Source organism: Protopterus annectens, chromosome 3.part1 (assembly GCF_019279795.1).
Source record: "Protopterus annectens isolate FY-2018-M chromosome 3.part1, PAN1.0, whole genome shotgun sequence".
NCBI classification, from domain to species: domain Eukaryota; kingdom Metazoa; phylum Chordata; order Ceratodontiformes; family Protopteridae; genus Protopterus; species Protopterus annectens.
Window position 1 is genome coordinate 1,230,084,797 of NC_056732.1, and position 23,033 is coordinate 1,230,107,829.

Genomic DNA, 23,033 nt, shown 5'->3' on the forward strand with positions numbered 1-23,033 from the left:
ACAATCCTTCCATGTTGGCCTGTACCTCCGAGAAATATATACCGAACAAGAGAGGTCCCAGGACTGAGCCTTGTGGGACGCTACTTGTAAATGGTTTGGAGTCTGACATGGCTCCAGCAATTCTAACCATGTGGGTTCTGTCCTTGAGCCAGTTTGCAACCCATCTAGTGACATAGGGGTTTATATTTAAGCTGGTGAGCTTATCTATAATGCCCGAGTGGGGTATTGTATTGAAGGCTTTTGCGAGGACCAGGTAGGCTGTGTGGACCACCTTCCCTCCAATGGCCTTGGTGACTGTTTCAAAGAAATTGACCAGGTTTAAGAGGCAGGATCTGCCCTTAACAAAGGCAAACTGGGTAGAATCCAGTGTCTGTAGGTCCTCAATATCTTTATTTATGAGGTCCATGATGATCCTTTCCATAGCTTTGCAGACCAAGCTAGTCAGGCTTATGGGGCGATAGTTTCCAGGATCCATTGAGTCACCACCTTTGTGGAGAGGGACCACTGTTGCTGTATGCCACTCTTTGGGTACATATCCTGTAGTAAGGCTGAGACTGAACAGTAGTTTTATGTTTGTGTTTAGCTCTTCTTGGAGTTCATGTAGGATGCAGCCCGGGACACCGTCTGGTCCCATTGATTCTGTGTTTTTTGCTTTGGAGAGGGCGGCCCTTACCTGAGCATCTGAGATGTCAGGGGGGCAGCACTCTGCTGGGATAGATATTTGCCCTTTTGGTGGGGGAGTTTGCACTGAAACCTGTCAGCTAGCGTTGGCAAATCTGTGGGTTCGATGTATTTTTTATCATTTTGGAGTAATTCTGAGCATATCTGGGAATTCCCACCCAGGTTCCTAACATAACTAAAGAAAGCCTTGTGATTATCCTTAGTGTCCTGTGCAATTTTTCTCTTGAAGCTGGCCTTAGACGATTTTATGAGTGCCCATAGTTTTTTGTAATACTGGTCAGAGATGCCTTCCCTTTTGGGGATTTTGCTCTATCATGTAGTAGCTTCCTCCTTCTATTGTATAGTTTGTTTATGGCTGGGGTCCACCAGACAGGACGTCTGCCTTTGGAGGATTGGGTCTTGTTTTTATTTGGGATTGCATGATCCATGCATTCCTGAAGGTGTTCATAGAATGTGTTTATAAACGATTCTGCGGTCTGGGCCGTATTTTCCACAGGCTGGGGGCTTTGAAGGATTCCACCTTGGTTTTGAGGAGTGTGAAATTTGCTTTAGAGAAGTTTTTCACTGTGGTTTTCTGGGCAGGGGGTGGGGTCGGGATGTGAATATCCAGTGAGATTAGTTTATGGTCTGATCTTACCAGTGAGGGATACACTTCTGGTCTGGAGCATAGAGTCCCCATGTTGGTGATGATCAGGTCCAGTATGTTTTCCCCTCTTGTGGGAGTGGTAACAAGTTGTTCCATAGCATTTGAGTTTATAAATTCTAGGAACCTTTGGGCTAGGGTGTTGGAGCTAGAGTTATGCTCCCAGTCTATGTTTGGGTAGTTGACGTTGCCCATAAAAGACATCTCCAAGGCCAACTTCATGCTACTCAAGGCAGAAGTGACAATGTTTGTGACACCCATGGAGACAGGAGCTGACAGTTCAACTGATGAATCCTGGACTATGGCACTGTATGAGCACAGCCACTTGTGCATGATTCCTGACATCCCACACAGAACCACGATGCTCACTTCCCAAATAATCAAGCCAGTCTGGTGGTCTCCTGCCATTTACAGAGTATACAACAGACGGTAGACGCTGTTGAAGAAAAAAGGGTAATCCAAGGATGCAAACAACTCCCTTACCAGCCCCAGTAAGACATTGAGATCCCTCATGGAATCCTCCAAAACAGGTTACATAACTATAATTGACACAGATTCCACAGACAACCACACAGCATTCTATATTTATGTCCGTATTCTAACTGGCAATGCTCAGAAGTGCTCTGAGCTGCAACAGAATGGCATTACATAGACTGCTCACACGGAATGTGCCAATATCCTGGCAAATTGATTTAGTGCCACATTCACTCCCTCACACCCCCAAAAGTTCCCATGTCAATACGAAAAGGGTACCATTGCCCAGTTATCATGGCCACACAGGCAGAAAATGCACTACCCACAGCTAAGAATACAGCATCCATGGGACCAGATGACATCCTGGGTTGTGTACTACATGAACTACAAAATGGAATGGCAACTCACTTAACTGTCACATGTAATCATAGCCTCGCATCAGGCCTGGTGCCCACTGAGTTAGCTGCTGAATTGCTTAACCTGTGTGGACATTGCTTAGCTGCGCGCAAACCCATGCAAACTTGCTTACAATTGCTATAGAATACCTTAATTACTGTGTATCCAACAGGCTGTGTTCTGCCCAGCAACAAAATAAACAGCTCTAGCAAGGCTCAAACCACGGACACTGCACACCCTAGACAAAGTGATTTCCCACTAAGCCATTTCAGATACAAAGAGATTAGATGCTTTCAGAAACATATCATCCAGTCCAGTCAAGCAACAGTACAAAGAAAGTATAACAACATCTAGATGTATGTGTGTACCTATATTAATATTTAAACAGATACATGTCTAGATATATATATATATATATATATACACACACATATATATATATATATATATATATATATATATATATATATATATATCTATAAGTAGGGCATTTGAAATGTACTGTGAGTGAGTAGCCTATGATGCATTCCTCCATACACAGAGATTGGAATACACACTAAACATCCAGAACTACCATGGGTGGAGATGGAACCCTACCACAGTTCTAAATCACACTCTAGTAGTACACAGTTACAGGATGCGCTACAGAGATTACTGGGCTATGATTTCCCCAGAGGTGTATTTCTAGGTGTGTGACATCAGCAGCCTTGCCAAAGTTGAGTATGTGTATTGTACGGGGTGTGACTGGGCTAAAAAGCATTCACTCTACTCAGTTAGACACACACACACAAGCACACAGTCCCCAGGTCTGGGGTTAGAATACCTACCTAACTACTTTATCACACTACAGCAGTACGCAGTTACAGGACATGCTACAAAGATTACTGGGCTATGATTTCCCCAGAGGTGTATTTCTAGGCGAGTGCCATCAGCAGCCTTGCCAAAGTTGTGCATATGAACTGTATGGAGTGTGAGTAGCCTACAAAGCATTTCTCTCTACACAGTCAGAGACCGAGAGACAGGCACACAAACACACACTCACACAGTTTCCAAGTCTGGGGTTAGGACTACTACCTAACTAGTTTATCACTACAGCATTACACAGTTATGGGACGCGCCATGGGGATGACTGAGCTACAGCTCTCCCAAAGGTGTAGTTCACATTGGATGACCTCAGCAGGCTTCTCATGATACTGCTATGGGGAGGCAGTGTGTGCATGGGCTGTAACCCATTCATGTAGGGGTTAACATGTCACATGCGGGCGCACACTGGGTCATATGCCACAGGTACGTGTATACAGCTAATAGATGACTACTTCCTTGTACAGTCATGTTACACAGCTGGCATGTGCAACACGCCATTATGCTGACAGATACTGGTGGCTATTATCTGCATTGAGTGACACCTGCACTTCATGTGTTTGGGGCCCTTTGGCTGTGTGCTGGGTGGGACAGGCCCAGATGGCTCCTTGTCACGGTCACCCTCTTTGACACATCTATGTCCATCTACCTTTGGCTTATTATAGTGTGTTGTCCTTACATATATGTCTGTATTCCTATCCACTGTGTGTGCAAGGCAGGAGTGGTGCATACTGACATGTGTCTGCACTAAGAACTGAACTGCTAGATATGTCTGGTCCACTGGTATTTGCTGACATGGCCTTCATGTGTTTAAGTGTGTGAGCATGCCCAATATGGACTTTCAGTATGTTGTTAACTGACATTGCCTTCATTCTCCAAAGTGTGTGAGCATGCCCAGTATGGCCATCTATATTGCATGTGTGGATCAAGTCCGGGTAGTTTGTACTGCGGTGCTGACCTTTGTGTTGTACACCGACAGGTAGCATGCTGTGTCTGCAGAGTATACATCAGTCATTTGGCATTGACTGTTGCTACATTTCTGCATAGCGGCGGGGGACACCAAACTGTTTCTACATTTCTACACAGGGGTGGAGGGGCACACCTGACTGCTACTATAAGTGTACATAGGATGGTGGGGCACACCTTACACTTTTACACAGTTGCTAGGACTATACTGGTATGTCAGGTACACCATTTCACTCTGTGGTTTTACCTATCATGCTGGCTAGAGGCATACCAGTGTACTACAGATCGTAGCTTTCACTACCTACATATTAGTTTCTGGCTTCCTAGCCTTCACAACTTACATCCAAATGGCTGGCCTGCTGTAGTCTGTCTGTGTAAAGCTGGGGTAGGGGTTACCCATGGAGCTCATTCAGAGGCCATAGTACAGCATTTGTTTGTGTTTGTCTACACCTTTCCTGCTGGCTGTGACTGTTGTTGGGTATGTGCCCCCCCCCCGATTGTCATGTGTGAGTCACTTACCTTGTGGGTGTCCCAGTATTGAGGGTGGTGATGCAGGGCTGCCTATGGTGGATGCACATAGTACACTCCCTATACATGGATGAGCACAGGTAGTGTCATGTTTGGCATCCCTTTTACTGTATGTACGAGTCGGAGAGAGGTGTCATTCCCTGGAACCCTATTGTGTCAGTGCATGTGCTATGCGTTGCCTCTTTGCCAAGGCCAGGGCATACTGGGCACACCTCCTTCTGTCTACTGGGGCAGGCTCAGGTTGTTCCTCCTCAGATTCACTCTACACCTGTGCAGGCCTTGGCATTGGTGGGGGGATGTGTGGCCCTGCCCCATGCTGTTCCTGCTGCAGCTGTTTCCGCAGGATCATATTGTGTAGCATGGCACATACAATGGCAATTTGGGTACATGTAGTTGGTGAGTACTGCAAGGCTCCACTGGATGTGTCCAGGCACCGGAACTGTAACTTGAACATCCCAAACACATGCTCTATTATGATTCGTGTTTGTGCGTGTGCGTCATTATGGGGTTCTTGTTCATGTGTGTGTGCATTTCTGATAGGTGTCATCAGCCATGGCTCCAGTGCGTATCCAGCATCCCCCACTAGGTGACCGTATGGGATGTCCCCATTGGCAAATGCCTGGTACAGCTGCGTCAGATGCCAGATGTGGGAATCGTGGTAGCTTCCAGGGTAGCCAGCACACACATTCATTATTATACCCTGGGCATTTTACACAACCTGGCAGTTGATGGAGGGGAAGCCCTTGCGGTTGATGTAGACCCTACCCCGCTCACCTGGTGGTGCTTTAATGCATATGTGCGTGCAGTCTATTGCACCCACTACCTCAGGATATTCTGCTATTTGGTGGAAGAGATGCATATTGCTGGCCAACGCCTCACGGATGATGGGGAAATATACATGCTCACTGACATGTGCTGACATGGCATCCAGGAACTGGTGGAGTACCCTGGATGCTGATGCCTGTGAAATACCCATCATATCCCCAGTTGGCCTTTGGAAGGTACCTGTAGCTAGTAGTCTTAGGCATACCTTGGTATCCACTGGTATGGGTTCCCCCTCTGTTAGTTCTGTGTGTGAGGCGTGGCCGGCACAGCTCAACAATTTGCTGTAGGAGGTCCCTGTCCACCCTATAGCGCTCCACTATCTCCAGCTCATGTAGCCCTTGGTAGGTTACCCTGGGTCTGTACACTCTTCTCCGTCTCCTCACTGTGGGTTGCTCAGCAGCATTCACATCCTCACCACCCTCAGCCTCTTGCACATGCTGGTTTATGATAGCAAAAGCAGCCCCTAACATTTTTTCTCTTGCTTTCGTTTTGTAAAATGTCCCCATCTGTATACACTGGTGGTGCAGAGTTTTTGGGAAAAACAAGGGGGAAAGGTCTTTGCATAGTTTATAGTGGTGTGCTGTGCTAGGCTGGTGTGCTGTCTGTGTAATTGGCTGATTATGATACATTTCACCTGTCAGCTAAGCTAGTTCTCCTTGATTACCTTCCTACTGCTGTTTTCCCTTCCCATTGCCTCCCTGTTTAAGCCTGTGTGTCCGCCGTGCAAACGGAGTGCTCATATGTGCACAGAGCTGCTTTTTCCTGGTTTAACTTCCTTTTTCTTCCTGTAAAACCTGGTGAGTGGCGCGCACACCTGCTTACACTTTGTAAAGTGTTCTAGGCAGGTTTAGACACACCCCTTGCTTAGCTGTGCTAACCTAGGAGCAATCCCGAGCCACAGGTCTGTAATCCACTTACAGTATGCCTGACACCCCCCCCCCAATGATGTCACCTATATCCTAGTCTTGCACCCAGCTATTTATACTCTTACACTCTTGGGACCTGCCTCATACCCTGGGAATATCTGGGATTCACTAACTTTCCCTCATTTGCATAGAATTGCCTGCTAATTACATGTCCCACACTGAGCCTCCCCCTTAGCAACTACTACTCACTGGCCAGGTTGTCTTTTGCCTGCCATTGACTTGCATGGCAGAATACCTATTTTTGTTGGAATGCTAATTTTCAGTTTATTTTCTTATTTTACCCCCCGATCCAGTTTGCGCGTCACTTCCCTATGCTAAAACAGCTGAGAGTTGTTTTATTTATTTTTTAAACAGTTTGCAATGCCAATGGCCTTCTACTTGGCCATTGGCATGCTTCCTCAATAATATGCAGCCTTTATTTGGAGCTGTCATAGCTCCATTTTGAAGTCTGCAGAAATGTACTCAGTTACTAACTGAGTACATTTTGAAGATTGCACTTGTCTTGCACAGATGGCTGCCAGCTTCCTGGATCACATATTACCCTAATTTGCATGGTTTTCACCTGCAAATGAGAGTAATTTGCATACAGGAGCTCGGTCCATGCAGGATTAGCCTAAGAGCTCACGTGCACTTCCCGGGAGCTCGTTCCTGGATCGCATATCGGCCATATTGCCGAAAATAGCTCTTAAACTAATCCGGCACGCTATAAAGGGCTTCGTAAATCTGGGGGTTTGAGTCTATAAATGTGACACATTTGCCCAGCTCTTGGCTCAGTTCCACAGAGCTCATAAATGCTTGGCGTCCTCACCGGTGTTCTCATTGTCTGGCTTGCATCTGGCAACATCCATGCTAAGTACTTTAAATTGAAGTGGTGTACTTTTCAAAGCTATTTCTGAAGACTGCTGCTAGATTTTTAAATTATTTATTGTGTTTTTCTTCATTTTTATCACTGTAAATGTATTTGCTTTTCTAACTGCTGCTAGTGTGCTTTGAAATCACCTTAAATTCATTGTCCTCTCCCACAATTACTTTTTTAGGCACTGTCAAACTGACAATCCCTCCAACATTGCAAAACCACTTCAACTGAATCTAGAGGTGTTACTGTTCAATGCCAGGAGCCTAAATTCTAGTCCCTTCAGTCCCTCTTTACTCTGGAAATATGGACATCTGTGCAGTTACTGAGACATGGTTTAAAGCTGAGAACAGTACCCCCGCATTGCATGGCTACAGTGTCTTCCACACATTTACACAGCAGCTACTACTCAGGCAGGGACAAAAGGTGGAGGTGTCTCAATATATATTAACAACAAACTCACCTCAAGACTAGTCAAACAGGATGATGCACTTGAGCTTCTCGAAGTGCCATATAGTACAGTTTTGTACCTACCATAAATGTAGATGTTCGAGTGCTAATACAGCTGCAGTCATAAAAGATGGGTCATCGGCTGAATTTCAAAGTCTAGGTCTTCTTCAGTTTTTCTTGCCCCAGATGTCAGATGTCCCCAGAAGGAAGGAAAAACATAAACTTATGTAATAATGCAATGCAATATAATCAAAAAACAGTAGTGTGCAAGCAAATACACCATAAAAGAATACCCCAGTCAGGATGTATGAGGAGGTGTTTGTAATAAGGCCTGTTCCAAGAGGGATGGAGGGAGGGAGAACATCTACATTTATGGTAGGTACAAAACTGTACTATGTTCATCGTGCATACAGCTGCAGTCATAACAGATGGGTAGAATCCCAAAGCTAAAAAAGGGGTGGTAGGCACTACTAGATTTAGAGTATAGTGGAAGGTACTAGTGCTTAGGGAAAGTATGTACAGAACTCCAAGTAGCTGCTTCCAAAATATCCTTGTTAGGAACCCCCCTGAGGAAAGCTGCAGAGGTAGCTGTGGCCCTTGTGGAGTGAGATCTGATGCTTGCAGGTACATGTTTTCCATGGAATGAGTAACAAAAGCGTATGCAGTGGGCTATCCATTTTGAGATTGTCTGTTTGGAAATAGCCTTTCCTTGAGCACCTGTAGCATAGGACACAAAGAGTTGCTCTGATTTTCTGAATGGCTTTGTCCTGTCCAAATAATAATGAAGTTGCCTGTGAATGCCAAGGAATGTAGTAGTTTTTCCCCTTTGTTTTGTGGGTTAGGATAAAAGGTAGGTAAGTGGATAGTCTGATTCAAGGCTACACTGGATACTACCTTTGGCATAAAGGAAGGGTTGGTTCGTAAGGAAACTCTGTCCTGATGGAAAATGATGAAAGGTTGCACAGCCATGAGGGCTTGAAGTTCCAAAACCCTGCGTGCTGAGGTGATAGCCAGAAGGAAGGCTGTTTTCCATGATAAATATTGCAGTTCTGTTGAAGCAGCTGGCTCAAATGGAGGCAGGGTCAGTTTTTCTAAAATGAAGTTGAGGTCCCAAGCAGGTACTGGTGGTTTCCTTGGGGGTTTTATATTCTTAGCCCCTCTGAGGAACTGTCTTAAGAGTGGATGAGAGAATAAAGGAGGATCAGTGTTGTATTGTGCAGAAATGGCTGAAGCATGGATCTTGATGGAGGAGAAGGAAAGTCCACTGTTTAACATCTCAGCTAGGTACTGCATTCTGGCCCTTTTTCTGATTCCAGGCACAAAACCATTTCCATTTGTAGGCTTTTCTAGTAGAAGGTCTTCTGGCCTCCAAGATGACATCCTGCACTTCCTTGGAGAGGAGAATCTGTTGGGAAATCAAGGAATCCTCCATGCGGCTAGATTGAGGGTTTTCAGCTGACTGTGGAGAGTTTTGAAACTGTGCTGGGTCAACAGAAGAGGCACTAGAGGCAGGGTCCAAGGCTCTTCAGAAGTGGATACCAGTGTTGTCTTGGCCAGTCTGGAGCAATGAGAATCATCTTTGGCCTCTCTGCTCTGGCTTTTAATAGAACTTTGGGCAGCAGAGGAAGAGGTGGAAAGGCATAGACTGTCAATGTTGTCCAATTGAAAGAGAGTGCATCCACTTTCCAGGCCTGTGGATGATAGGTCCTTGAGCAAAATTTTTCCAGTTCAAAGAGATCTATGTCTGGCCTCATGCCTGAATTATCTTTAAACTTGAGGATGCAACTTCCATTCATGTGGGTCTGTCATAATTCTGCTTAGGTTGTCTGCCAGCGTTTTTCCTTCCTGGTAGGAATTGTGCTTGAAGTTGTTCCAAAGGGTCATGGCTAGTCTGCACAGGGGGTATGAATGAGTTCCTCTCTGTTTGTTTATGTATCACATCACTGTGGTGTTGTCTGTCCTTATTAATAGCTGGCCTGGATGCAGTAGGTCTTTGAAGGCCATAATAGCCTTTGATTGATGTGTAGGTGCTTCTCCTTTTGGGACCATTTGCCCTGAATGCACTGATCTGTCATGTGCACCCCCCAGGCATAGTCCGAGGTGTCTGTTATGATGATTTGATTTGCTGGAGGCATGCAGAAGGGGAGGCCTGTGTTTCTTTGGCATGCTTGAGCCCACCACAGAAATTCCTTTTGAAGACATGGAATAAGTGGTATAATTGTTTCCAAACTGTGTCTGTGTTGAGACCATAAGTTTTTTAGGTACCATTGAAGTTTCCTCATATGCAGCTTTGCACATGGGATCAGGAGGATGCAAGATGCCATGAATCCCAGAGCCTGCAAAATTTTCCTTGCAGTCAGCCTGGTGAAGTTTGCCATTTTTCTGAAGTATTGAGATAGTTGCCCTTGCTTCTCTGGCATGAGGTAGGCCATCTGGGTGTTTGTATCCAAGCTGGCACCCAGGAAAATTATTGTATGAGAGGGTATTAGTTTTGATTTCTTTTTGTTGACTGTGTAACCCAGAAATTTCAACAACTTTATTACAAACGCCAGATGTTTCAGAAGTATGTGCTTGCTGTCCGCTTGGATCAAGCAGTCGTCCAGATATGGGTATATTTGTATCCCTTGAAGTCTGCAGAAGGCAATTACTGATGCCAGGCATTTCGTAAACACTCTGGGTGCAGTAGATAAGCCAAAGGGCAATGCAGAGAATTGATAATGGGTTGAACCTGCAAGAAATCTGAGGTATCTTCTGCAAGAGTCCCAGAGACTCCCTACACTATGGAACAGAATCCCAGTCCATGTGAGGCAGAGCCCCTCACTGACTCTGTTTCAGAAATCTTTGACGAGTGGATGGGAGATCGTAGGTTTACCCCGGGAATCATCTCTGTATCACTGCTGGACAGAGGCACAGCAAACTAATGGGTATAGTATTCTCATCCTAAGGGGTGGTGAAAGCCACACACACTCTGGCTAGGCTTTTAAATGCCCCAGGGCAGCTAGCCTAGTATGAACCTATGAACCTATGAACCTATGAACCTATAATCTTGTCTGATAGGGACATGCAGGTATGCCTCCTTGAGGTCCAGTGTTACCAGCCAAGACTCCTTGCCCAGCATGGGAAGAAGCTGCTGTAATGTGAGCATCTTGAATTTTAGTATGAGTAGATATGTGTTTAGGATGGATAGGTCCAGAATAGGTCTCCAATCTTTGTCCTTCCTTGGTACCAGGAATAGTCTGGAATAAAAACCTTGACCTTGTTCTTTTGCAGGTACCTCTTGAATAGCTTTCATGTCCATGAGAGCTAAAATTTGTTTTTGTGCCTCTGCCCTTTGATTTTGTGGCAGGTTTGGCAAGGTCTCCAATCTTTGTCCTTCCTTGGTACCAGGAATAGTCTGGAATAAAAACCTTGACCTTTTTCTTTTGCAGGTACCTCTTGAATAGCTTTCATGTCCATGAGAGCTGAAATTTGTTTTTGTGCCTCTGCCCTTTGATTTTGTGGCAGGTTTGGCATGCCTCTCATTTTTGGAAGGGTGCAAAAGTGAAATCTGTAGCCTCTGACTATAATATCCAGGATCCATTTGTCTTTTGTCACAATATGCCAATTTTTTGAAAATAAAGTCAGTTTTCCGCCTAAAGGTGCTGCCATTAAAGCTTTGCTTGGCATGCAGAGGGGAAGGTCATTGTGTCTGCTTTCTGAATGACTGTGATCTATCTTCTCCACCTCTTGGTGTAGGTGATTGCCATTGTCTGCCTCTAAATGATCCTTGAGATTGCCCTCTACCACTCGGGCGCCTGTATCTACCTGTTTGAGGTCTGTCCATGGTGGGAAAGGACCAATTTTTTGAAGGCCAGTTTCTGCTGAAATGTGGAGGTCGTACCTGTAGGAAATCTTTCACCGTTTGCATTGATCTTGCCTTTTCCTCCATTTTCTTTAGTACCTCCTCAGCTTTAACACCAAACAATACATCTTTTTGAAGAGATGCATCTAGTAATTTAGCTTTGACATGATCTGGTAAGGTTTGCTCTTTGAGCCAAGCATGTCTTTGTATGACAGACTCTGTTACAGCAGCTCTACATGAGGCCTCTAAAGCATCAAAACCACATTGTAAGGTATGTTTACCCACTTGCTCTGCACTATGCAACAAATCCTGCAACTCCTTTACATCTGGTTGCTCAGGTTGTGTCATTTTGGTTTTCAACTGAGATAACAAAAACTGTTGATACTTTAACATATGGAACTGACAGTTTAATGCCCGCATGGTTAAAGTGGCCGAGGTGTATACCTTTTTCCCCCACCTTTCTAAAGCTCTGGAATCTCCCTCTGAAGGTAATGGGTTTTTGGCTGTAGAGGCCTTAATTCCCTTGGGACCCTGTGAAATAGTTTCTGGGTCAGCAGCATGGCTTTTGTAAAGGAATTGGTGTGAATCAGGAACCCGGTAATACCTATCAGGTTTAACAGGAGCTGGAGGTAAGGAATCTGGGTTGAGGCTGGCTTCTGTGTACACATCATCTAGAATATCCAAGACAGGAGGGATAGCCAGAGGCCTGTGCTGAGGAAGCAAAAGAAAATCCCTGAGCCTTTTCTTGGAATCTGAGTAATCTTGACCTTCCCAGTGAAAGTGTTCCCTCAAGGTGTGTAAGGTTTCCCTAAAAGAATAGTCCTCGGGGGGGGGGACCGAGGGGATGGATTCCTCAGCATCAGAATCTTCAAAAGAGGAATATGAATATTCCTGGTCCTCAGAATGTTCTGAGGTAATAGAGGCTTGGTCTGAGGAAGGGTAGTCTTCCTCCAATCTGGGCCTTTTGCCTGAGGGAGGTTGAGAACCCCTGATAAGAGAAATCAAATCCTCAGCCATTTTGAGCATCTGTTTTTTAGGCATGGGTTCCTGAGAGGGGCTCTGTGGAGCTTGTCTTTTAGTTTTCATGGCTGCTTTAGATTTTGTGAAAGCCTTAATGGAAAAAGAGGAAGGCCTGAAGACACCTTGAGAGCTGGCAGGCCTGTCTAAACTCTGTGTTTCCCCGCCAAGGGTGGCGTCGGTATCTGTAGTCGGAGTGGGCGCCGAGGAGCCTGCGACCTCGGGCACAGAAGACACCACTAAAGAAGCGTCATCGGTACTCAGGGGCTGCGTAGGCACCTTGCTGAGAACCGGAGCACCTGTAGCTGGCTTTAGCATGGTGTCGGTAGAAGTCGCGGACCTCGTATGCCGGTCCTTATCTTTGCGTCTTTACTCAAAAAACTGGAGTGGTTATCCGGCGACACATCTCATTAAACTTTTTACCAAAATAGTGTTGAGCAAACTCCACCCGACTTGTTGAATCTAGCACAAAAGAATGCAGAAGGAATGGAAATCATGAAATGCAATTATTAACTTTGTCTGACATCGGTCTGAGGCAAGAAAAGTTTCCCCAATGGGGTACTTAGCTTTCAAGATGACTTCGGCTGCAATATTTTTCGTAAATCTCAGGAGCTGGCCGACCGGCACTTGCGAACTGCTTCTGCTTCGGGCAAGAAAGACTGAAGAAAATGGTGTTGGCTGGTTCCTTTATACCCCTGCCGCACTGACATCAGGGAAGAAGCGACGACAACCGACGCCGGACCTAGACTTTGGAATTCGGCCGACCAAGGACCCGCCTGACGGCAGGATAACCCATCTGTTATGACTGCAGCTGTATGCACGATGAACATCATATCCGTGCAAGCTATAGGTCACCCTCTATGACCCAAAAAAACATAAACTTATACTTTGACTTGCTGGAAGCTCTCACCATTCAACCCAATACAATATTCATGGGTGAGTTCAACTATCCCACTATAAGCTGGGTTACTTTCATGACCCCAAACTTACAGACCCAGAAATTCCTGGACTTTTGTAAACACAAAACACCTTATACTAGACGGTGCATAAAAAAACATTAGTGGTGCAAACATGCTCAACCTGGTATACACAAACATGCTCACATAGTCTTGATTTGATAAGGCTGTTTAGTTTTATCTATATAAAGTGATTCACAAGTCATGCACAAAGCAATATATACCACCCCACTTCTGTTACAATACCCCCCCCCAATAAAATCAGACCACAAAGCTGTCTCCTTCATAATAAAAATCAATTCTATGACCCGGCTACCCCTGTAACATTTAAAAACTACTCCAAGGCAAACTTCCTACTACTAAGTGACAACCTGTCAAAATTTCAAGCCCAAATTGTGAGAACACAGCAGCTTATGCAGAACTGTTAACAGACACCTTATCCATCATATAAATAAATGAAAACAGAGGTCTGTGTCTACCAGAAATAAGTCCAGAACTAAATAAAAAAAACACCTTGCTGGAATCCAAATATAAACAAGAAGTACTACATCAAGCATGATAAAAACACTTGCATCAATCTAAGCTAGCAACTACGAGGGCAAATTAAGACTACTAAAGCCAAATTTGAGGTAAAGACAGACTCCCAGGTAAAGGACAACCATAAAGCTTTCTTTCACTATGCCCAAAACCTCAAAGACGGCACACAGCAGTGTGCAGAACTGATTGCAAATGGAGCTAACCACATGGACAGAGTCAGAAGATATAGAAAATCTGCTGTATGACAATTTTACCTCGTGTCTCCCCCAGCCTCTCCACTTCATGCTATCAAACAACACCCCCAAAACTATCGCTAGCTATCAGGTCACAGATGTGCTCCTTAAGGCAAAAAGCTTTGCATCACTGGAACCCAGTAATATCCCCGGTTATCTAGTAAACAGCTTAAAACATGACCTATCAGGACTACTAGAGTCACTGTTTAACCATAGCCTCCACACAGGCTATGTTCCATACAAATGGAGAACTGTGACAGTCATCCCTCTGCACAAGAGCAGGCCATCAATGGACCCCAGGAACTACAGAATCATAGTGGTATAGCATTGCCTTTTCACTTAACACATCTGAATAAAAAAAGAGGATGAGATGGAATGACAAAGTTGATATGAAGCCTGTAATACACTTCCCAATCTGTAAGCCTTCAAGACTCCCTCTGTATCCTCCCCATCACTCCTTGATTGACAGCTCAGTCTTCTGAATCTACTCCTCCACTCAAAAATCAGTAGCCTTGGCTTCACATCCTGACACTCAGTCACTGGCCTATGGTGAATTGTACATAGTATCCAGCATTTCTCACAATGACTGGTGATACATTTTTGCACCCACATTATTTGTTGTATACATGCCTTCTCTCACAACAATCATCTAACAGAATCTGGAGTATCCTGACCACTGCATATATGGTCTCTCTTACAAAAATTCTCACCCATTCAGATCCTATGTTTGCCCTGATCATACTTTACCCTAACCCATCCCCACATTGCTCCATTAATTTTCCCTGAGTTACATAATGATTCCAATTAAAATAGTCCCCAACCAGCAAAGTGTAGGACAGCAAGTCTGGCATTCTACAGACAGTCTCTACTACTCACCCCATACTTAGTACCTCTTTTCGACCTTAAAAACTGCCTTAGCGCTATTTGCCCTATGGGACAGAACCACATTCATATCTCTCAATTGTACAGAATTCCTCGGTATTTCATGGTCTTGGGCTCAAAATAACAGGGTGCCACGAATTCCTGATTGGTCCCTTTAAATCCTGATTTCAGCATGCAGGCAAGGGTGCTGGAACCATAAGGAGGTTGAGCACCCTCCTACTTTGAGAGGCTTTCTCCCATTTATTTGCATTTTAGTGTATATTTAATGTTTTGGTGTGCCAGTGGCTTTACTCAGTCCCATTTTACTGAACATGAGAACACTGTATGCCTAACTAGCAGACTATTTTTTTTCTTTCTTCTTTCGGTTTTCTCTAGTACAGTACCTGCCATAAGTGGCAGCACAAATGTGTGAATCAATTAATTGTAGCACTGGTATGCATTTGAAAGTTAAATCTATGGTATAACTACTTGTATTACTGTCAAGCTCTACATTAGTAATGCAAATTATGCAAAACGTCAGCTACGTTGTTAGTGAGCAATACATCATAAGATGTTGTCCGAGTATCTGGGCTGTTTTTTGTTTTGTTTTGTTTTTGGCACAAGAAAGCAGATTGAAACAACTGACCCACGATGTTCTAGTGTTTTATAATGCAAACGAGAGTTGCTCTTAGCTGTGTAGTGTAGTCTGCCATCTAGTTCCACAAACATTAGGTTTCTATTGGTAGATTAAGATGAATTAATGGCTCTGATCTAATTAGATAACTCATGTAAGCGCTACCAACTGCATGTACACTCATAACGGTAATCAGAACCACAGGTTGCTTTGCCACAAAGAGGGTGCTTCCAGTCATTTACTCCTCAACTGATTCAGAAAGGGTGGGAATGGGAAACATAAAGAGCATAATCTCCGTGATCCTTCTGCTTCCAAGCGGGTTTCAGAGTACCAAATAATTTCAATGGCAGCTATGATGATCTTTTACTTTACTTGAAAGGAAAAAAAAGACAGACAGGTTGTAAATGTAGTATTTCAGTGTTTAGCTGCCTATCCTGACTAATTTGCTTTGCTTTGTGTTCCACTGCTGGTTGTAATACTTAACATTTTTGTTGTAACCCGGGCTGCACCACCAACTGCAATAAGTGCTCTACCCCCGTAACCAAAATATAAATAAAAGAAAATAAGTAAATTAAAAATGTATGTTTATTTTGAGCATGTCTGTCATACTTTAAAGAGTTTGAGAAAAGTAAACAGTATCTGGATGGCTGAGAGCTGTGGCCAAAACAGTTATGGGAATAAAACTGTGTGAGATTATCAAAGAGTGCAAATGCAATGACTATATTAAAGTGATTTTATATACATTGAGAATTTAGTTTTATTGTTTCTTTATTTTGTCAAAGGGGGTATGACATCAATAAACTCAATTCAACCAGTACAAGTAATACTTGACAATTTGATTTTATATACATTCCAAACAAATGTACAATACATTTTCAGTCTGATATGAGGAGATTCAGTAATCCAAGTGTGCTTTCACCATCTTGCTAATGCAATAGCAATAACTTCAATATAAAATTACAGATGTAATGACAAGCCTGCCCCAACCACCACCCCCATTGTTTTGGGTTTTGTCCAGCCTTCTTGTGCTAAGAGGTTGAGAGGTATGACTCTAATCCATTCTCTCAACCTCTTGGCATTAGAAATCTGAACAAAGCATAAAATAATGGGTGACAAAGGCCCAAAAGTAGGGACAGATTTTAAATATTGCTCTTATAAACTTAATTGCAAAATAACAGAATTTGTATTAAGCATGCATTTTCTGAAGGATATGAAGTATAACACTTAAATGTATGCCATTATTTAATGATGTTCAGTCCTCACTGCTGCTTCAACAATAAAAAAAATAACTAAATAAATAACTCCATGGACTGTGGTGGTGGCACCTTCTTCTTTAAGGGGGACCAAACATGCTTCACATGCACACATGCCAACGCATATGTAAACTCAGTCCGCTCTTACCGCAGAATTTAAACTAGCCGTGCCAACTGCCAAGGCGAGTGTGTCAGCTATTCATTTTTCTGATCTTGGGTGTTAACTGTTATAATGACTGAGTGAAATCTACTGATCAAAATTGAAATCTCTATCTCCGCATATGTATGTGTCTTGTGTGCTGGCAGTGCAATAGTAAAACATAAATGGTTGCTGCAGGGTTGCTGTATTGATGAGTAAACTGTATTATACTGTAAACATAAAACGAGTTTACATGTGTGTTGTGATTTGGCCAGACGTACAATGGATTGTATATTATACATATGGACCAAGCTTACTCATCATATAACACAAATTGCATAAATCACTGCAGTTCTAAAAAATAAATAAATAAAAACTCTTGCTACAGAAACATATAGCTAAGTAATACTGGTCCTAATAAAAGAGTGGCACAGGACTTTAGTAAATGTGTTTAACCACTTGCAAAAAGTCAGAACAGCAAGGAAGGGTGTCCTGACTGCTGCATTGTCACTGTATGATTTAAACTTGGGCACACTGTCTCTTAGTTATTGTATTGGCTGCCTAGAACTCTGAAACAATATTGCATAAAATCGGGAGTGATAACATTTCTACAGTAAAAAGTATGTACACTGTCACATGTGGGCATATTAATTACATATTCATTACACTTGGCTGCTCCAAACTGAATTTGATGTATTGGCATAAACGTGTTCTTTATTGTTCTTTTCTACAGCAATGAGTCAGAGTGAGAATAATAAGTAGCAATGTGGGGGGGGTCTCCCCTCAGTAGGATATGCATGAGGCAGTGAATCCCTTCCCCACAAAACTTTTTTTTTCCAAGAAACTTTTAGTTCATAGGTTCATAGGTTCATAGGTTTATACTAGGCTATCTGCCCTAAGGCATTTATAAGCCTAGCCCAAATTTTAATTTTGTCATACATATACCAAAAAATAATAAAAATACTGTTTTGATGTGCCTCTGTGCCTCTGTCCAGCAGTGACACAGATTGGGTAGGGGAAACCGATCTCCCATACAGGTCAAAGATTCTCTTGAGACAGAGTCCAGCGGTGCTCTGCCTCACATGGGCGAGGATTTTTTTTTTATTCCACAGCATAGGGAGTCTCTGAGTGATAAATTCATTGAGGCCTGTTTCTGCTAGTCAACTACAGTGAAACAGCAATTAAGGAACTTGACTTTGAGTAGTGTCCTGTAATTTCTTTGTAGTCCCTGAATTGTGTTTTTATGTCTGAAATTGGAGCAGGAATTAATGTCATTGGTCATTTTTTTAACATTATACGTAGTGTTGATAAGTTCACTTTCTTAGGATCATTTATTAGCCAAAGAAACAGAAAAATACAGAGGTTTATAGAAAAGTACTGGGCTAGCTGCCTTTGTGGACCATTTTATGCACAGCCAATTTCCCTTTTGTTGCTTGAATTAACCTACCCCATTTGGTGTTACATTGGCTTTTCCCATCCCTATATCACCCTTAGTGAGAATAACGGGGATCATATCATAGATAATTTGAAGAGACCCATGCATGTGACAAAGCATTTAGGAGCTGCCTCTGTCTATTAGTAGTACAGGGTTAGTCCTGGGGTAAATTTCCTATTGCCTACCTATGGATTCATGCTGCACTTGAATACAGAGAGGGATGAATTTTATTTAACATGGATGGAGAGCCTGTTTCAGAGTAATGGTGTGCTCTGCAAGATACACCTGTCCCACCAAACCATTCTGTTGATGTGGCAGAAAAGGTTTAGTTCCCTAGAATAAGTACTCATGATGCCATTTGACTTAGTGATGTGCAGTATGTTCATCAGTATTGGGTCAGAGGACGTTTTGTATGCTGAATGCAGGTCACCTCTTAGCAGTCTTAGAGTATAGTAACAGGGCTTTGAGTCAGTCCATGTAGGATATATTGTGAAGGTCTTGTACTAAGGTATCTGTGTGGTATTTCACTTGCTGCATATATCTGGAGAGATACATGCCAAAGGAGGCATTATACTCAATGGCTGACCTAGTGATGGCTGAATAAAGTGGGACTATGACATCTTTAGACTGAGACTCCACACTATAGCCCCAGCATCAGCAGCTATCAGATTTGTTTACAAAACCTACTAATGCACATTGGTATTTGCATAACTGCAAGAGCAGAAGGTTTCTGAATCAGATTTATTTTATCCATTGATCAGATTGACCCGATACCCACATATTGACAACAACAATGACTTGTTATACCAATGATTGTTATGACAGACTTTAGTTTCCTATTAAGATTAATAGATTGCACAGTTCTTTTATATATGATGTTACAGTTACTGATATGTCATTTTAATAAATTTATGTAAGAGTGCAGTTAAAAGGATGTCAGTCTGTACATGCTAGAAGTGTGGTAGGGCAGAAAGTAGAATGCAAAGTGTTTTAATGCCTATATTGCCTACTGCTTCCTTTAAGATTTTTTGTTAATGCTGTAAAGGGACTTTAACTGGTGTTTCTGTGTGACTGTATATTTTCAGAGTAATTGTTAAATGGGAGAACATTTTCACAATTATTTTAATGTTGGTATCTCACAATTCCATTGCAATGGGTGGATTTACATTATTATATATGCAAATTGTATGTTGATCAGTGTCCAGATTTTTGGCCAGTTGTACTTACTTTTCATGGGCCTTTGTCCAGATTTTTGATGTCTCCAGGTTGAGAGATATGACCACCTTCCATCACACTACAGCCAAACATCTTGGATGTCTACCATGGGCACAAAATACTTATAAACACAGCAAGTATAGTAAAGGAAACAGAAGTCAAAAATGGATGCTGGAGTTGGAAGTAACATAGTAACTTAACAGAATTACTTACACTGGTTTTGGCTAATCAGATCTGAGGCAAGTGAAAACACTGAACTGAAATATATTCAATATCTTTCTGAAGTGTAAACATATGTGCATTTCAAATAAATTAATAAAATGAAAGGAATTCTTACTTTAGTCCTGTCTGTTAACGTGAGGCCCAGTTCGTACAGTCTCTCCACAACTGATATTCTATTCTCACGTACAGCCATCATTAATGGTGTTAAGCCAGATTCCTAAAATGAAACAAAAAGTTCACTTGTGCATACCTCATATTAAAATTGTAACTTTTGTTTGTTTTTTACATACCTTAATTGGTCTTACATCACATATATCAATAATGAAACCTAGTCAAATCAAAATTATTAAAATTCAAGTAGCCTTCACAAAAATGTTACTACAGTTGGACTTCCTGATTCAAGGGTCACTTTGAAACTTCAGAATAAAATGACCTTCTTCATGTAATGTCTATCAACCCAAAAGTTTAGTAACAGCTGAAGCTAGACACCAGTGTGTCAGTTCCCTAGCATTTGGTATTGTGATATGCCCGATAGGTTCATAGGCAGTTACTGTGAATACTGCCCAAGAAACCATTAAGGTGCTTAGCCCAAATCCTCAATTGCCACAAAGCATGGTCTAGTTAAGCAATTTAAGGTCATATGGTAAGCAAATGAAGGTGAAAAGATTCAAACTCTGTTCCCTTGACACAAGAAGCAGCTCTTAATTAAGTCAGAGCTTTCATCTGCACTAACTGCCAGAAAAAAAGATCAAGACCAAGCTAAAAATATCATGCCTTGTACTGCATGACATATGTCATGTCTTGTGCTGACATTTTCCTTATTCAAACAAACAAAACTATGACAGCTCAGAAAAAAGAATGTATATCTGTGGTACGTACCATAAAGAAACGTAGCTATTATCTTTATTTTATTTACTTATTTATCCACTTACTTACTTACTTACTAATTACAACAATTGGTCAGTTACCTTTGCCCTCTTATTTGGAAGGAAACAGCCAGTAGGAGAGTTGCATTTCAAAACGGCCGTGTGCCAAGATCAATTTTCAAATATTAGACTGTGTTAAACTGAAAACCCATGCAGTGCAATGAGAATAAACTTACTGAGCAGGTACAGCTGGCTGCATAAAAGTCACAGAAGTAAAGAGAGGGTATGTTTGAGTCAAATAAGCCATGATTATCATACTTATTAAAAGACAGAATTGGTCAGAAACTGAAAAAAAATCTAGCTTAGTGTAATGTTCTCTGAAGTACTAATGGCCTGTAGCACAGTACAATGATTTCTTCTATATCAAAATAGCCTGATGAAATAACTAGTGATATGACTTTGTCCATTTTGTATGCTTCTTCCCCACGATGCACCCTGTGTCCACAAATATTATTATATTAACCATCACTTTTCTTCAGACTGTTCTCTACATTCAGTTAGTTACAATGTAACTTTTGGAATCTCTGGGCAAAATGTCAGCATTTTTTTTTTTTTTTGTGGCATTCTCTTGTCTGCACACTATGTTATATTTTAAACATCATGTAATGAGTCATTCCTTCATCTAGAAAATAATGCTTAAATTACAGTTTTCATAAAACCATGAGTTAACTGCAGGGACTTCCTCTAATTAATCTCATGCATTTGTTGGTGGAAGCATGTTTGCTATAAGTTTCTTGGTATTCCAGTCTCAGCTGATTTTTGTTTTACATCACAGAGTAGCAGTGCTGCAAATTCTCAAAGACTCAATAGGTTTACAGCCATGTTGTTAAGGAAAGAAGGCAGCTGTAGATGACACTACACAATGAAAGAATGTGAATCGCTAGAAACTCAACAGGCTGATGACCCCAGTAGCACTGGGGGGTACAGAAGGAAGGGCTACAATGTCTTGCTATGCTCCTTTTTACTAGGCTGAAAACTTTACCATTTGAAGAATTTAAGAACCAAGCAAATCTATAAAGTACTATAACATTTCATCTGAATCAATTTAGTTGTTCAATGAGTGAAATGAATAGTATAAAAATGCCAGACAGAGGGAGATAAACTTCTGCAGTGTGCTTTATGAATATGTGATAGCATTAAGGTAATTGTTTTGGGAGGAAATGGTATTCTTGGAAGATAAAACCGTTTATAAAAGGTGTCATTGTAGTGTACCTTATACTAATAATACCTAATACTATGTGTAGTTAAAAATGCATGTTTGCGCTAGATGATTCCAGAACAGAATCCTTGGTCATACCTCTGAAGCATGGTTTTGGTAATGTTCAAAAAAGGTTTGCCATTAAAAATGAATTCCAGTGTTAAGAAATGTAATCCATTGACACTATACAGAAGATAGCATGCTTCTGAAATGAAATAGTAACAATTCCCTAAAACGTTATTGCAAATACCTCTCAACTGTCCAGATTTTTGTAGTATGCCCAGATTTTTGCATCCTCTTTTTGGGCTCTTCCTCATATAGAGTGTGGTTGTGTCTTCCTTGACACCTGCTTTTGTGGACAGGCATATGTACTACACTTAACTTATCCCTCCTTTATCACTGTTGCTGTCACTCACCTTCAAAGATACATCTGGACAACTCTCCAACGTGTAAGTTCTGTGGCGCATGCAATAACTGCATAAAAATATAATAGCAATGCATAGTCAGGCAGAGGTTTGAAACCCCTTACTGGTAAGAGCATGACATAAACATGCTTAGCTCTTACTTTCTTATCCCCTTCCTTTCTTACTTTGTCTCCCTCACTCCCTCTCTGGTGGATGTGGAAAAGTTTACCTGCTTTGCTTATGCAGCAGCTTGCATTTTGTAAGTGATGCTCATGATCAGTTGACGGCCTGTGCAAGAATTGCAGTCCCCCAATAGCCGACTGCATGTGGAACAGCTGTGGTAACATTCCCATAGCCAATTGCATGGAAACACACTCTTATAACTAGGAACATCATGTGGGTGTTTGTCCTTTTCATTCACTGTGAGCAGGATTTCATGTTGGTGTTTGGCAAACAGCATCACAGAGGGTAGCTGGATATACCTCTTACAACATATAACGTGGAGACAGGCCAACAAACAGGAGGGGGATGTTCCAGACATGAGGACAGAATCTAAGTC

The 23,033-nt window shown here is 42.2% G+C and overlaps 1 protein-coding gene across 1 annotated transcript in view; it reads right to left on the minus strand.

Annotated features, from left to right (window-relative positions):
• Positions 1-23,033, minus strand: part of LOC122797762 (serine/threonine-protein phosphatase 6 regulatory ankyrin repeat subunit A-like) — a 2,341,865-nt gene that overhangs the window by 2,127,875 nt on the left and 190,957 nt on the right. The window contains exon 2 of the mRNA XM_044066284.1: positions 20,062-20,163. Within this exon, the coding sequence (XP_043922219.1) occupies positions 20,062-20,163 (102 nt within the window). The remainder of the gene's footprint in view (positions 1-20,061; positions 20,164-23,033) is intronic.